Source organism: Centruroides sculpturatus, unplaced genomic scaffold (assembly GCF_000671375.1).
Source record: "Centruroides sculpturatus isolate CEXI.00-Female unplaced genomic scaffold, Cexi_2.0 scaffold693, whole genome shotgun sequence".
Classification (NCBI taxonomy): Eukaryota; Metazoa; Arthropoda; class Arachnida; order Scorpiones; family Buthidae; genus Centruroides; species Centruroides sculpturatus.
In genome coordinates, this window is record NW_019384855.1 from 422,448 (window position 1) to 438,600 (window position 16,153).

The 16,153-nt window shown below is 33.7% G+C and overlaps 1 protein-coding gene across 1 annotated transcript; it reads right to left on the minus strand.

Annotated features, from left to right (window-relative positions):
* Positions 1 to 14,106: 14,106 nt before the first annotated feature.
* On the minus strand, positions 14,107 to 15,613 carry LOC111630561. The gene is made up of 3 exons (XM_023374676.1): positions 15,501 to 15,613; positions 15,272 to 15,369; positions 14,107 to 14,540 (listed from the first exon to the last, which is right to left on the minus strand). Exons 1-3 carry the CDS (start codon positions 15,532 to 15,534, stop codon positions 14,115 to 14,117), a joined length of 558 nt encoding a protein of 185 aa, XP_023230444.1. The 5' UTR covers positions 15,535 to 15,613; the 3' UTR covers positions 14,107 to 14,114.
* Between the last annotated feature and the right edge of the window lie 540 nt (positions 15,614 to 16,153).

The following is a 16,153-nucleotide window of genomic DNA, read 5'->3' on the forward strand; positions in this document are numbered from 1 at the left end:
CCTCCCGCCGAGAATCCGAACCTCCTCCTCTTGGACAAGACTGGAAGACCTGAACTTAACTGAAATCTTTCTACTCACCTGGAAAGAACTGTTCACCTAAAAAGAACTGTTGGACCTTTTGTGCTGATTTTGCCTACAACCTAAGGTATTTATCCTGCCCGCGCACTATTGTACGTTCTCTCTCTCCGCGTAAAAGAAACGCGCACCCGATCGTTAATCTGGACTAAAAATTGAATAATAACTCATGTAGTTTATGTATCGTATTTTATTCGTTGATGTAAACTTAATTTAGATATATATAAATAAACGGGTTTTTATGTTTAAACCTTCTGGAGTGCAGTTTCTTCCGTTTGTCTCTCAGTTCTCCATTCCGGGTCCAACCCTCATACCTATCCGCTCGCGCGAACTTGTGGTCTCTGTATCGACCGAAGGATACAGTGGTGTCATCCTGACGAGGTATCGAAGAGATACCGACCCTATGGTCACATAAATATTCTTAGTTAAGTTGATCGCTCCACGAACAGAAGGCAGAGAACTCCCGGAGAGAAGTAAATACGTCACATACAGAGGAAAAGAAGGACAACTAACAGGTTGTATGTTTTAATATGAAATCGTGAGCTCTCTCTCTCGACATATATTTTAAGTTGAATTCATTGTGTCTCATTCATGTGTAACTCCATTTTTGTATAGTTTTACATATATATATATATATATGTTTATTAAATTCCTTTTATTATTAGTTAATATAATGTCGCCTCGATCTTAGAATGTGACCCCTCACGCGTGTTAATCCGCGTATCCAAATTCGATTAACTGGTGTCGGAATCCTGACGTTGGATAAAGACTTCGCCGTCTATATCCTCTTTTATATTATAAAGCCCTCCCGGTCAAAATCCTGATTAGGATCGGATCACAAGATCCGAAACACAGAGACTATTCTCACGGAATAGGCCAGTAAGCTGCGTGAACTTAGTACTACGTCCCTAGCTTCTCACATTTATGTCTGAGACATGAATGTTTATAGAAGTACTATATGTTGGCTCTTCTATAAGAAAATTCTAAAATTTATTCCCAATGAAATCCAAATGCTTCACAAATGCTTTAAAAGACTAACGTGCAATTTATTACGGAAAATCTGGGTCAAAGCAATCACCCACATCAGTTTCCATGGTGATGGTGCACCTTTGGAGTATAGGAGTGCCCTCTGTTATCGAAAAGTGAAAGTTAGATTGATACAATTTATTTGTTTATTTAAGTGTGAATAAATTGCGGTATGAAATCTCAAATTTCGACATCCCTTATTTGTTGCAGAAGAACAAAATATATTTGTATATCAAACAAATATAACATTTTAATTTGCTGAGAAAATTTAATGAAAAAGCAAACGTTTTCAGCCAAATCTGTTGGCCATCATCAGGCTGAGATATTCGAATATAAATAAAATAGAACATAAATTTGAATACAAATAAAAATAATNGGTACTTTCACTCAGCATAAGTAAATTAAAAAAACAAAATAACACTTTAATTTGCTGAGAAACTTTAATGAAAAAGCAAACGTTTTCAGCCAAATCTATTGGCCATCACCAGGCTGAGATATTTCGAATATAAATAAAATAGAATATAAATTTAAATACAAATAAAAATAATAAATGACACATATATATATATACATAAATAAAAATAAAATAAAATAAAAATTATTCTTATAAATAACAAAATATGTATATAAATATATGCATAGGATAATTAAATATTACAACGTTATATAATAATACACTATATGAAATTCAATAAAATGCAAGAACATGCAAAAATACTAAAATTAAGGCATTAAATTAAGAGCTTTCTAATTGTTTATTTAAGTATTTCCAGGCCGAAGGCAACCATTCCGAATCTCTAGAATTAATGCACGCATCGTGTAACCTGTTCTTATAGGCCTATATTTCAATTTTTTCGGCGCAAATCGCCAATGTCGGTAAATGTACTGGTAAACACTTGAAATCGAGTGGTAAAACATTTATTAATCGAATAAATTAAATTGGTAGCGATTTAACCTTTGATTTGCCGTTGCCTCTGCAGGGTTCTTCTACTTTGACGAGTATCGTCCGTCTTCCCTCTTTTAAACAATAAATATAACAGCCAACCTCCTCCTTTCTGAAGTAACTCTACCAGGCAATTCCTTGCCGTTAATTGGTTTTTACACTTCTCCTTGAAATGCCTCCTACACAGTTATTGGTGTTTTCTATAACGAGACAGGTTAGACCGACGAATCGGCATTATTTCTGAGCAATCTAGACGAAACTTCCCCGACAATTGCCTCACGCCTTTAAAAGCATGCCTTCCAGTTATAAAGTAAACAAACGTTAAAACTTAGCATTTTTCTACGTTTCGTAATCTTCTGTTAATAATTTTCAAGGAAAATGACTGCATTTAGACTAGAAAGTGTCTTATTCAAAACATCTGGCTGTTAATTTTGTCGGAAAAACACTTCCCTTCCTGTTGATACTTTATTGCGATAAAAATGAAATTGGCCATCGGAGGACTCTTGTGTTGTGTTATACTCCCCTGTATTATGGCCGAGTTGTTGCTATCCATTGTAACCTGACCGAGTTGGCTGTCAGGATGACTTTTTGTGTTTATTTTAGTTATTTGTTTTATTTTATTACTATCATTACTTTTTTGCTCGCTTTTAACTTTGTGCTTTTGTACTCCAACACATTTCGGGTTGGTATTTTCAGCAGCTTGTGCCGGTTGCCCACGTGCATAGCTGTCAATTTCTAGTGTTCTCCGTCTCCCTCAAGGCAGTACGTACGGCCTTCTGTTTCTATATATATTTTGACTATACTGTTATCTGTAAGCTATGCCCCATGTGTTGTGACTAAAGTATATTTAATAAATAAAACACGACAGCGCCATGGTTCCCATTTCACACTTCTTTATTATTTTTTACTTTTCTTCTCTCTTCTCACTTCCTCTAAAAGTTTCCATCCTTCCTTTTCAAATACTATGCCGTAAGGTTCGGCCTTCTAACACTTTTAAACATATCATATCATATATATCCTTCCATTCGGAGATAATGAGAAAAGGAAGAATATAAGTCAAATTTAAACGCTCTGTTTTACGGTAGCGGTAAGAGTAATCGTTAGTCGAAAGGTACCGAGATCCCTGCCAAAGGAGTGTTGCAAAGCGAAAAAAATTGAAATGCTGCTACGGGAGTAGTCCGTGTGACCGTCGCCATGTTATAAACACAGCTAAAATATTTTCCAATATAGCCACTTTACCCAAATAATTAAAACAAATCGATAAAGCGTAAATTCTTTACAATATTCCTTCATGGGATTGGTTATTCTTTATATTATCTTTATTTAATTTTAAATAATTAATATTAATCATCGTACCAGAAGAGTGACTTTCGTGAGACGGTCCGCTGAACTTCGGAAAAGCCGACAGTCAACGTCATCCGTCTAACGGTCGTCGTGTGACCTACTTTTTCTAATATAGTAAAACGAAGTAACGTATACTACAATGGTATACATAGTCACTAGGTCATAATAATCAAAACAGATTAATAAAGTATAATTTTTTTTTAATATTGAGTAATATTAATTGTTTTTCTATTACTCTTGCCAAGTTCTATTTAGACTTTCTCTACTCACTTCCGTTTAATTTCATATAATTATGTTTAAAATGTAGAAAAATTTACCTAAGAATTGACTCGCTGATAGAATGTTATATTCTCTTTGACATTTTTCTACGTAAGAGCACTAAGTGTGTAAATAACACGCTTATAAATACCAAGGAAAAATGTTTCCAAGTTAATTCTAGATAATTACATGCACAAGTAAATAAATATAATATACACCTTCAATTACCTGCATTATATTCAAACAATCATCAGTACTGAATAATTGCCGAAGATAAGGTATTTTTAACTTTCCTTTCGATGAAGTAGCGTATTGTGAAACAAATTCTAAATTTACTGTAAACATTTCCTATTTTATCCCTTAAAAATAATACACAATGTGTTTATTTTTAAGAGGTTAAAGCAACTTTATCCAAGTAAACTGCGAAAGACAACAACGGAAACATCACACTAAACTACGATATTTGGCGCAAAATGATGCTTAATGGAATAAGCTTATAATGCTCGTGTGCAATGCGACGTGACCGGCAGTTCAATTTTTGCTGGACGGAAAATAAAAATTTTTAGCCCGATTAATTTAAATAAACGAATTGTGTTCAGTAAATATTATCATCACGATTACGCAAATGAGTAATAACAAAAATTAAAGATCGGTGCGCTGAATTTGCCGCGAACACGTCGACACAATAAATTTACAACGATCACGTGACGAGAAGGTAACACTACATTATATTAAAAATATATTTAAAAATTAACATTACTGTAGAAATTAAACTTTCGCGCGAATAGAATGTAAAACCCTTTTAAATTTTACGTTTAATAATCTAATACAAAATAAAGAATTTGAATTTGAAACATTGAAAAGAGCAACTACACCGAAAGGAATTAAACACCTTTAATATATGTAATAATATTTCTGTAGAATGGTATTATATCATTTCATTCCTTACGTTATCGAGATTGGCAGCCTTATTGGATTTTAATGTTTCGATTACAGTTTCCAATTTACTCTAAGCAAGAGGATTGTAACTTTAGACGAAGACACATCGACCGTTTGAAATGTTTAATCCATACGACATAATTTATTGTAAATATCCTTTTTCTCTTTGGTTTAATACGAAATCATTAGATTTTCGGGTATTTAAAACAATAATGTTAAACCCGGCATAAAAATTATCCAGTTCCTCGCCTAATCTGGCATTCGTCTCCTAAAATTACTATATCATCCCGAGAAAAATTCCTCAACAAATCTTCCATTTTAGATAAAAGCGCATCATAAAGATCTATAAAATCGTAATATAGGGGAGATCGGGGCAAGATCGGCATGTTAAGCTTTACTTAAATTTTGTGTAATAAATACTGCTGTAAACTGAAAAAAAAGCTTTGCATATTGTCTATTGGAATGTTACCTTACTATAGAACTGGTTAAAATCAGTTTGGAAATAAAAATAATTAAAATAATTACAACTTTACGAGAAGAGAGAAATTGACGAAGTTGCCCCGGGTATAGGGGCAAGATCGGTAACTTCTCTCTTTTTGTAAAGTTGTAATTATTTTAATTATTTTTTATTAAAGTTGCCCCTGGTATAGGGGCAACAGTAATGGGGAAAGATAGGCACGTATATAAAATTATGTTATTAACAATGTATAAGTTGGAATTCACTATTAAAACAAAGAAATACAAATCCAACACCCATTTAATATTATCACAACGAAATGCAAGTTCAAAGACATATATACATGAATAACAAATGCAAACATGTTTTCATTTATCATCTGTTTGATTTTTATCCTTTGCTTCTAATGTGGCTTTATGTTGCCAATCTTACCCCGCTAGTCATGATTTCGAAACATTAAGTACAACCCTGAGAACAGAATGCCGAGCCACGATCTGCCCACGTGAATAAGTTGAAGTTACATCCTTCTAACAGGAAAAGTAACTTTCGTTATCATGGAATTATAACAAAACCTGCCAATTCAATATAAATGGAAAAAAAATATTATACGGAATTCAACGAAAATGAAAATTTGCTTGATAATTCAACTACGCTTGTTGGAGAACAATAAAAACACTACACTCAACAAGCCACCAATAAAACTCAACTGCCTAACCTATAACCAAAGTGTCCTTTTAATTTGTTTTTAAAAAACTTGCCCCGCATGCCGAAGTTGCCCCGATCTCCCCTAAATAATCGTAGATAATTAAAAACACAACCTTCTTTTGTTTCGTTATTTGTGTATTAACTATTGATTAATTTATTAATAATTAATTACGAATTTATTGATATTTTGTCTGTGAAAAATTTTACATCTAACTAAAAACATTTAAATGATACTATCGAAATGCAGGGCCCGCTGTAGGGGAAAATCTAAAAGAAAACAATTTGGCTGAGAATGGGATAAATGCTTATAAGTTGAATACTTAATTAATGGAAATTTATATTCGCCGATTATTTTTTCTTTGACTAAAATTACAGCACAATTTGCATTTCGAATTTACTATTTTTGCCCAAAAGGTATTTGCAATTCTTAATTCTAAGAAAACAATCATAAAAGAGTGGCATTAATTAATTAAATAATAAAAAAGGCTAGGTATCTAAGGCACGCGCCGCATAGAACGGCACGCGGGGTACATGTTTGAATCGGAAATACGAAAGAATATCATACATCGACTCGTTTATTACCTTTAATTATAAAAGGAGGTTTCATCACACACGATCGAAAATTTACCGCAGATTGTGCAGAATATATTCTTTCAATAAATTCATTAAAAATACCTTAAAATCTTACAATTTCGTTAATAATCAACACATTTAATTTATAAGAATGAAATGTTCATATAAAATGGTTTATGGAAGCTTCAAGTTTTATCGTAAACTGATTATACATGTCGTTATAAATATGTTGTTTTAAGTAAAAACAATATACGAGGTGTGTTCAAAAATACGCGGACTGTTTGAATTGCGCGGCTCCAGTTGGTTCCAGGGGAATTCGCTTGGTGTTACTAGGTTTGCACGGATCGTGTGGTGATAAAGACGTTTCCCGATTACAGATATCTTTATTTGTCAATTAGCTACGCGGTTTTTAGTGAAGTGTAGATTGTTTGTCGGATTTCAGAATGAATGAGCTGATGGAGCAACGACTCGCTGTGAAATTTTGTGTTAAATTTGGAAAATTTGCGACTGAAACATTTGCTACGCTCAACACGGCTTACGGCGATGTTTCTATGAAGCATACAGCATGTTCGAAGTGGTCCCCAGACCCAAAAAAGCTCGCCAAGTTCGATCTAATGTCAAGGTGATGCTGACAGTTTTCTTTGATGCTAAGGGTGTTGTTCACTACGAATACCTCCCCAAAGCTCCACAGTGAACCAGACTTACTACATTGAAATTCTGAAACGTCTGAGGGACGTCATCCGTCGCAAAAGGCCAGAAATGTGGAGAAGTGGCGATTAATTTCTCCATCACGACAATGCTCCAGCCCATTGGGCCCTCAGAACTCTTGAGTTTTTGGCCGAACTCTTGAGTTTTTGGACAAACACTCGATCACTGTTCTTCCCCACTCCCCTACTCACCTGACCTCGCTCGTTGTGACTTTTTCTTCTTCCCCAAACTCAAAAGACCCTCGAAAGGAAGAAGATTTGTGACGATTCCCGACATTAAGGCAAATGCGACGAAGGCGCTGAAAGACATTACAAAGGAAGCCTACCAGGAGTGTTTGTACAAGTGAAAACATCGTTAGGATAAGTGTGTGCGTTGGGAAGGAAAGTACTTTGAAGGAGACCCAGACACGTAACTTTTACCTAAAGTACATTTTGTTTTATGACGTCGGTCCGCGTATCTTTTGAACAGATCTTGTATTTAAACGAAAAGTAAACGAAGTAAAAACGAAGTAAAAGATACATATTTTACTTCGTTTACTAAGATATATATATATATATATTCAATTGCACATTTTTAAGGCGAATAAAATAAAACACAATTAACTGTTACTTTATCCAGAAATTTTTGTTAAATGAATTATTTAAATTACTTTTAAAAATTTCGAATAATTAGCTTACGAAATTATTACAAAATATTGTTTTAAAATTGAAGTATAAATTATTCCATTACACATAACAGCTAAAAATTTTAAACAAAATTATTATATTGTCTCGTTAAAGGCTGCCCGGTGAAAAAAATTCTGTCATCCCTAAATATATTACAGCGTATTTTTTCATGTGCAATAATTAAACGATGTATAAATTTGAGATTTTATACCGCAATTTATTAACACTTAAGCTAAATACATAAAGAAATTGTTTCCCTTTTGACTTTCAGTTTTCGTTAACAGAGGGCACTCCTATACTCCAAAGGTGCACTATCACCATGGTAATCGAGCAGGTAGTATTTATCCCAGATTTTCTGTAATAAATTTCATATTAGTTTTTTAAAATTTTGTAAGTTTTTAAAAGTCGCGATTGAAAATGTCTAAGAATTAAAAGGGTGAAATCGATGAAAGAAACTTCACCCGGTGAAATCGATCTCTGGAGAAGTCAAATCGATTTCTTTATTTTTATTTTATCTTTAACTTTTAAGTAAGTTGTCTTTTATTTCCTACGAGTATAGTTATAATGGCGAGTTAGGACGCAAATGAAACCATCTTAACTTGTATTAAGAGAAAATTGACATAAGATTTTTCGATCTTATATCAACTACGAGTAAAAGCCATGCAGTGACAAAGTGAGCGGACCTGATCGTCCCGGGCCCTTAGTCTCGAATTTTCGTGTTGTACTGAACTGACGTCATCGAACTCACTCGTGTTATTATGATTCACATAATTGGTAGTCTCGAGTTAGACCCTTCGAGCGAACTCGAGAGACGAGCGGAAATACGCCATACTCACTCGGTTGCGTGTGTCGTCAAGCACGATGGGATTATTTACAATGTATCTGGGTTTGCGACTATAATGATTCGACCAATCGACTTAACTGTAAGAAGTTGTAAACAAATCAACGCGAATTATTTTACACGTGCTACAGTTAAAAGTTGTCTCATAGTAAGTAATACAGTACGCAGAAACAATGAAAATCTGCAATGTTTTATTTTAAAAAATAAGCAAAGAACAAAAAGACATGTTAGTAACATATGTAGAAAATAATAAGAAAATGAAGAGTGGAAAATTTGACAACTAATTTACAAGAAAAAAGCAATTCTCTTTGTGGAGAGAATTACTTGAAAAATTAATTGCGTGTGTTGGAGCTAAAAAATCCCTTATGTAATGGAAAATATATTTAAATTTAATCCTTTCTTCTTATAGTTTTCTTCCTCGATCTATTTCTTAAATTGTTTTGTTTATTAAGATTATTTATTAATCAGAACTTAACACTTCTGATTAATAAATAATCTTAATATAGTGTCTATGCTTTTAATAATTTATACATATAATTTACTAACATTTTAATACTTTTTTTCGATGAATTACATACTTCTTTTTATTTTTGGAAGAATTTGCTGTATAATTTTTTCAATTATGAATTAAATCTTTTTTATTAGTATTGACTTGACACGAAAACAAATGTCATCTGCTCGTGATCGAAAAAATCGTTGCCTTCTTAAACGACGTCTTTCGCTCTTTCTAACTCTTCTACAGCGATAAGAATTGCGTATCCGTCAGCCATTTTCACTTTCGTGTAGCGATCTCGCAAGCTCGACTCAACGTGAGTAGCGACTCGCATGGTGAGTTGGGAAAGCGCGTGAGTTAGAACACGAAACTACCAATTTGACGTCAGTGTGTGAGATGGTACCACGTGACACCTTCAACACGTTAGGAGTTGTAACACGAAAACTCGAGACTAAGGACCAGGACTTAGCATATAGGTGAATCAAGTATTAGACTTCTCACCTCAGAATCTCACGCTTATTTGATACCACTGACATACACCGCGTGATTGAGATGTTCCATTTATTTTTGTGTGATTTCATCAATCGTGTAGATTATTATCGGATATAATCTAGGAAAAGTTAAATAAAAAAATAAATAGAATACTGTATGGATCGGAATGTTTCTAATATAAACAAGTAATTATTTGTTGCGTCATTGTCACAAAGCCTGTTCTAAAGTTTTTAAACATATTTTAAATTTATTTCATATAAAATAAATATCTTCTGTCTGAAATCAGTACTGTAATGTCTCGTTCTCTACACTCTACACCAGGGGAGACCAACAGTTTTTGCCCCCCGAAAAAAATTGGACAGAAAATTTTTTTCACGGGCCTAACCAGAGGCTGCCCTAGCAAGATTTTGAGGTGGTGCGAGATATCATTGTGGTGTCACCCCGTAGAGACTGAATTATACATAGAGATTACAAATACATTTTTCACATTATCATGCTTTATCAACATTCTACGCCGTACTTACGAGATTTGTAATGGAGGGTTAAGCGAAAACCACTTTTTATTTGTGCACGTGTTATATTGTCACATCGGATGTGGATAATTTAGTGTTAAACGCGACGCGAGAACATTATTTAGCCGATTAAAATAGTTTGTAAGGAGTTATGTAAATGTTTGCTTGGAAAAGAATGAAATCAGCCAGAAATCCAGAAATCTATACATTAGAGCGTCGTTTATCCGAACCAATTGGGGACTTGTTCGGAAAACTTATTTTTCAGATAACCGATTACGTATCTCAATCTCAAGTGTTAAACCGAACCAAAATTAAGTTTACTACCTAAATGGATTAGAAGTTTTACTGATTTATACTGACCAGTCTAAATAATAAAAGTTCCTTAAGTATTAAAAAAGTGTTTTATTTCCTTTTTTTTTAAAAAAAGAAACATAAATTACTGAATATATAGATAGAGATAACACTTTATTGCACCAAAAATACATCCGCGCTGGATCCAGATGAAATGATGTTGGTCCAGTAAAAATCCAGCTGGATTGAAAACATTGCTACGAGAAAAATCCCGGGAAATTTTATTTTCCCGGGAAATCTCGCATTTCAATAATAATTTACCATGTCAGGTTTTCTTTCTTTTATTTATTATACGAGAAGTTGCATCTTGAAGACTCACCTAAGAGAGAAATTTTGAGGTTTCTTGCTGCATATTATTATCTATGTTTTACAAGTCTCTGCTTGTTAGTTCATGTAATATCTATGTATTGTTCATCATTGAACAGCGGAGACGTGCTGAAAGTAAATATCACTCATCGCACTTTAGTTTATTTTTTATTTCATCTTTAGAAATAAAATAGTATTTTTTTTTCGTAATCATTAAAACTCCCAATGAAACGCTTTATTTTACTTTCATCTTATAATGTAGGAGAACATAAATTAATTGAGCCTAACGTGTCCGTATGGGTGAGATTGGCCCTACACTTTTAGTTACTTACTAGAAAATAAATTAAATTATTCAAATTTATGATATTCCTGTATGATCTTTTTTATTCATATAAAATTCTATTTTACTATCTCATCCCGGAATTTCCCGGGATCCCGGGAAAAGAAATTATTTTTCCCGTAATCCCGCTGAAGGCAAATTTCCCGGGAAATGAGAAACCCTACTGTACAGTATGCCGTTCAGAAAAATCCTACCTCTCTTTACTGTGTTTCCCCACTCCGTCCTTCTTTCTCTCTCCTTTTCCTTACTTCCTTTTCTGTTGGCCAAACATTTTGTGTAAGGCCGATGTTTTTCTTGGTATGTATGTATGTTCTTTGCACTCATTTAAACGTGTAGATTAATATCACAACGTTTTTCAGTCATAATTAACTGTCGATTAATAAAATTGCTGTTTGATTTATTTTGAATTTTATTTTATAGTTCTTTAAACTACTGAGTTCTTGGGGTACGATTTTATAAATAATTATTGTTTCAGATATAAAATAAAATAATTCACTAAATAAAATTAAGAAAATCGAAATTGTGGGAAAATCAACAAAAAAGTAATAAGATTCTCTGTAATAACACTTTATTTTTTAAACGACCTTTATTTTTAATTTAAGGAGAATTTAATCAATTTTTCCATCGCAATCGTTAAGAAAACATCACACAAAAAAGGATTGAATGTCATCCTTCTCATTAACAAACATAAAGAAATTATAACAATCTATTGTTAAAAGAAAAGAATGTCAACCTTGGAACGAGTAAACAAGATAAATCTAACATTTCACGAACCAAATATTACCCTATCTACCTCGTTTAGACAATATCTTACCGTCATCTTCAGCCCACCTTTGACCCAACAGCTGCAACTTCGTCTGCACAAACATCCGATTACTTGATCATTTTTCCAGATTTAAAGAAGATATAACGACGATGCACCCATACTTCGAAGCGATCGTTCATTGGGCACAATCTCTCCCAGACTCGTCCCGTCATAATCGAAGCAGACATTCGACAATAAGCGACAGGTTCGCTTCCGTCCTCCCAACACTTGTCTTCCCTACTCAATCATCCGACGACGGCCCGACAATGCTTCGACTAGGTCAACGACCGTCTTATACTACGTTCGCACACAATCCACGACTCACTTGTATCTCGATTTACCTACAATCTGGATTGTGACTGTCGCTACTCGAACGTCGTGCTGTTCGCACAGGCACTTTGCTCGAGAAGAACCTGGCTATTACACGCGATCATGAAACTGACGTAACTACGCGGTAAGTCACAAACCCAACAAACAAAATGGAAGTTTTGGTTAAAAATAAATACTTTTTCTTGCCATACATCTAATAATAGACAAATGTCGTCGTCTCTCCAGATGTCTTTTTTATTTCTCTGTCGATAGCCCGACACGTGTTCGGCAGCCATCTTGTATTTTCTCGCGCGCGTGGGATTGTGGGATCTCTCTTATGACTGGATCTAGTTGCAACAACTCTCTCCAGTCGATCGCGATAGAACCTCGTTTCAGTCGAGATTGAAACGGTCGAGAGCGAACGAAGTATAACTGTGTTTTCGAGATTAAGGAAAGACAGACAATAGGAATTTATAAATCTACGATTTTTTCAAATTGCAGCCCAACCCAACCAGGAAAAAGTCGAAAATGTCATCCAGTTTGGTGCTCCTTCCTCAAACCAAAATTTACTCCAGGTGGGTCATCCAAATTAATTTACTGGATTGCCAACACGAAGGAATAAAAATCATCGCCAATAAAGATAGATTCGAATCACAACGATCACCTCTCGAATACATCAGTCATTGCATCAACGAGGTATTTATCAGCCTGCGAAGAAGTCCGAACTGTCTTTCTCTCGAAATTAGGCGAAATTAGTTTGTTAGTTAAGAATACAGCGATAGAACGCAGCCGTTAGGTGTACTTTGATCTTCTTATATCTAAATCTAACTTATGTTAATTACATTCGTAGTTAAGAAATGCATTTAAATAAATTTAGTTACTGGGCTGCAATTTGGATAAATTGTAGATACATAAATTTCCACAATGTAGCTGTCTGTTCTGACCTTCCTTAATTTCGAAAATAGATTTTAAAGAGTCCACATTGGCCAAGCGGTTGCGTTCCCCGAACACTGAGAGTTCGGTCGTAGGTTTGCACCTGATCACGTGGAGTGATCCGTGCTTTCTCCAGGTCAATATAAAGATTTCCCAAAAGGTATTTTCCGTAGGCAGATCACAAAACTGTTGTGTTGCCGTAAATTAATAAACAAACAAGATTTGAAAGAAGTGAGGGAGGCTATATAGAATGTTCCCAGGCAAACCGCAAGTTACGTTATTGCAATTCAAACATTTTCTCCTCGAAGGCCGGCACGACTCTATTGCTGCAGGAAAAAAACGATGTAGATGGGAAAGACATTACTAATTTGTGGTGGACAGCATATACTTTAAATAAAAAAATTATTAAAATTGAGGGGATATCACAATAAATAATTGCTCGTTGTCATTAATAATTTTTTTCGATAAATTGCTTCTGGGTTTCTTTATTTTTATTTTTTCTCCTCGATACTTTATCTCTAAGACCCACATCAGATGCAGCTGGCGGGCGAGGAAACGTGTCAAAATAGAACGGTTTTCTGTGTTTCCAAAATAATACAGAATTCTCGACTCGAGAAGCGTTATCGTCTGCTTACACTATATATTGTTTTCGAGTCGCGAAAAGTGGGAACACGCATGCGGCCGATTAAATGAGCTGTGCACAGACTTTCATGAACTCGTGCAACAACTAGGACGTAAACATGCGTTTAAGCTAAAACAACCGTTTTTCTTTGTGCTCTATTGTGGATGCGATGTGGCAATATACGTCATATATTGCCACATCGCGTGTGGATATTGCAGTGTTGAACGCGACATAAAAATATTTTTCAGCCGATTAAGATAATTCTCAAGAAGTTATATCAACGTTTGTTTGGAAAAGAATGAAATCAGCCAGAAATCCATATTTGTGTGCAGTTGAATATATATTTTATTACATTTCAATAAATGTAGGCTACATCAAGAATAATTTGATATATTAACGTAAAAAAATATATTTTAATCAAGTGGAATTTGAGAATATAAAAAAGTCATATAAGGTAATGTACGAAGATAAATATTCGCTTATGTCGTCAATCATAAACTGATTTAGATTATCCAGAAGAGATCGACTATTTAATGATTGACCGCCATAGATCAATTCACAATTGGTCACTCCAGTATGGATATTGGTGTAAATACTATCAACAGATACGTATATTTTGTTTACATAAGCGTCGAAAACCTCTTTCGGTAAATCGTATACATTTACTCCAAAGAATGATGAAAGACATTCGACCATATTGATTACATCAGGCTTCTTTTCCATGTAACAAAATTCCTTTAACAGGCACCACATCATTGTACTTCCGTCGTTTATTTCATTTTCACAGCCGAGTGAAGGGACCGTACTCGAATTCAGACATATCAGTAACCCGGTGGTTATATTCTGAAAATATCAAGAAAGATTGAAATTTGAAAAGAAAATCTCTAATTACTTTTCAAGATTTGTGCGTAGAATTTCTAGTTAATGGAGAGAATTGTCAACATTAAACGTATCTTAGAATAAAAAATTTACCAAACAATAGAGGCCGTTGTTATTGTAAGGACATTAATTAAAAATTACAATTACTTAATAAATAATAATGACTGTTAAAAAAAAGCCTATAGAAAAATCTATTTGATTCACCTTACAACACGTAAAGTACAGTTAAAAACAAATCGTAAATTACTTAAGTAGTGAGGCATTTTCTAAATTAATGGAAAATAATGATTGTTCTAATTAATTTCGTACGAGAGAAGTTACTTCCTTTTATGTCCCATCTCGATGACGACAAAATTACATCCAAAAATTTCCTTAAAACATTTATTAGAATCTTGCATTATAAAAATAATAATAAATATTTTAAAATTGAAGCAGAATGAAGAATTTAATGAAAAATACTTCAGACTAAGTTGTCCTTTTTACAAAGACACTTTAATTACGTTATTGTAAGAAATATGACTCGGCCGTCCGGGCACAAGAAATGACTATTTATACGACATTTAGTACGTAAATGTTCCAGCTCAAGAAATACGAAGTATAAACCGAGTCCAAGAGTGTATAACAACTAACAGTGATGCGTAATGAAAACAGAATATACAATTAATTATTTGCGTTAATGAAGAGTTTTTACTTACGGAAGGAATTGCTTCAAAGTCTTCAATCAATGTAGAAACTGAAATATCTTCATCAGTCGAACCCAACGCACAATTCCCGGGTTGATTTGGAATTAAACCTTAAAAATAAATTACGATTAAAACAAAAATATTAATGTTGAAGAAAATTTTACAATAAATTCATTGGCAGAAAAACATTCGGAAAGAACAAATTTCGCTAATCGCTAATAGAAAATAAATAAATAAGTACTTAAGATGAAAAACGGCAGCAAGAACTTCATCATGATTCTACTTGCGAGTGGACAGCAGAAGAGAATGCGTAATTCGCAACTTCAATTACAACTGACGGGTTATTTTCTATGTTTCCAATTTATATGTTTCAACATGTACAAGTAAAATTTGACGTCACATAGATGTACAGCTCGATATTTGCATTTGTTCCAGTTAATTCCACACACATTTTTCTCCGAAACATTTTTAAAGCTAAAAAATAAAATTATAAATTCTTTATTTAAATTTCGACGACATTTGAAAAATTTAAAATTTATCCTTAAATAAGCAGTCGTTTTAAAATTTCCGAAATAAATTACATAGAAACCAGCAATTATTTATTGCCGCATTGAAAATTCTAATCGTATTTTTAATTTATTTAATTTAAAATATACGCTCTGCACCTGGCATTACTAGTAGATGGCTTCTGTACATCATACTTTTCCTGTAGCAATACATGTGCTGCAGCAATACATGTCCTGTAGCAATACATACTTACTTCCTTTACAGGGAAAAATGTTTGAATTGAAATAACGTCACTCTCGATTTTTATGGGACGTTCCTGTNAGCAATACATGTCCTGTAGCAATACATACTTACTTCCTTTACAGGGAAAAATGTTTGAATTGAAAT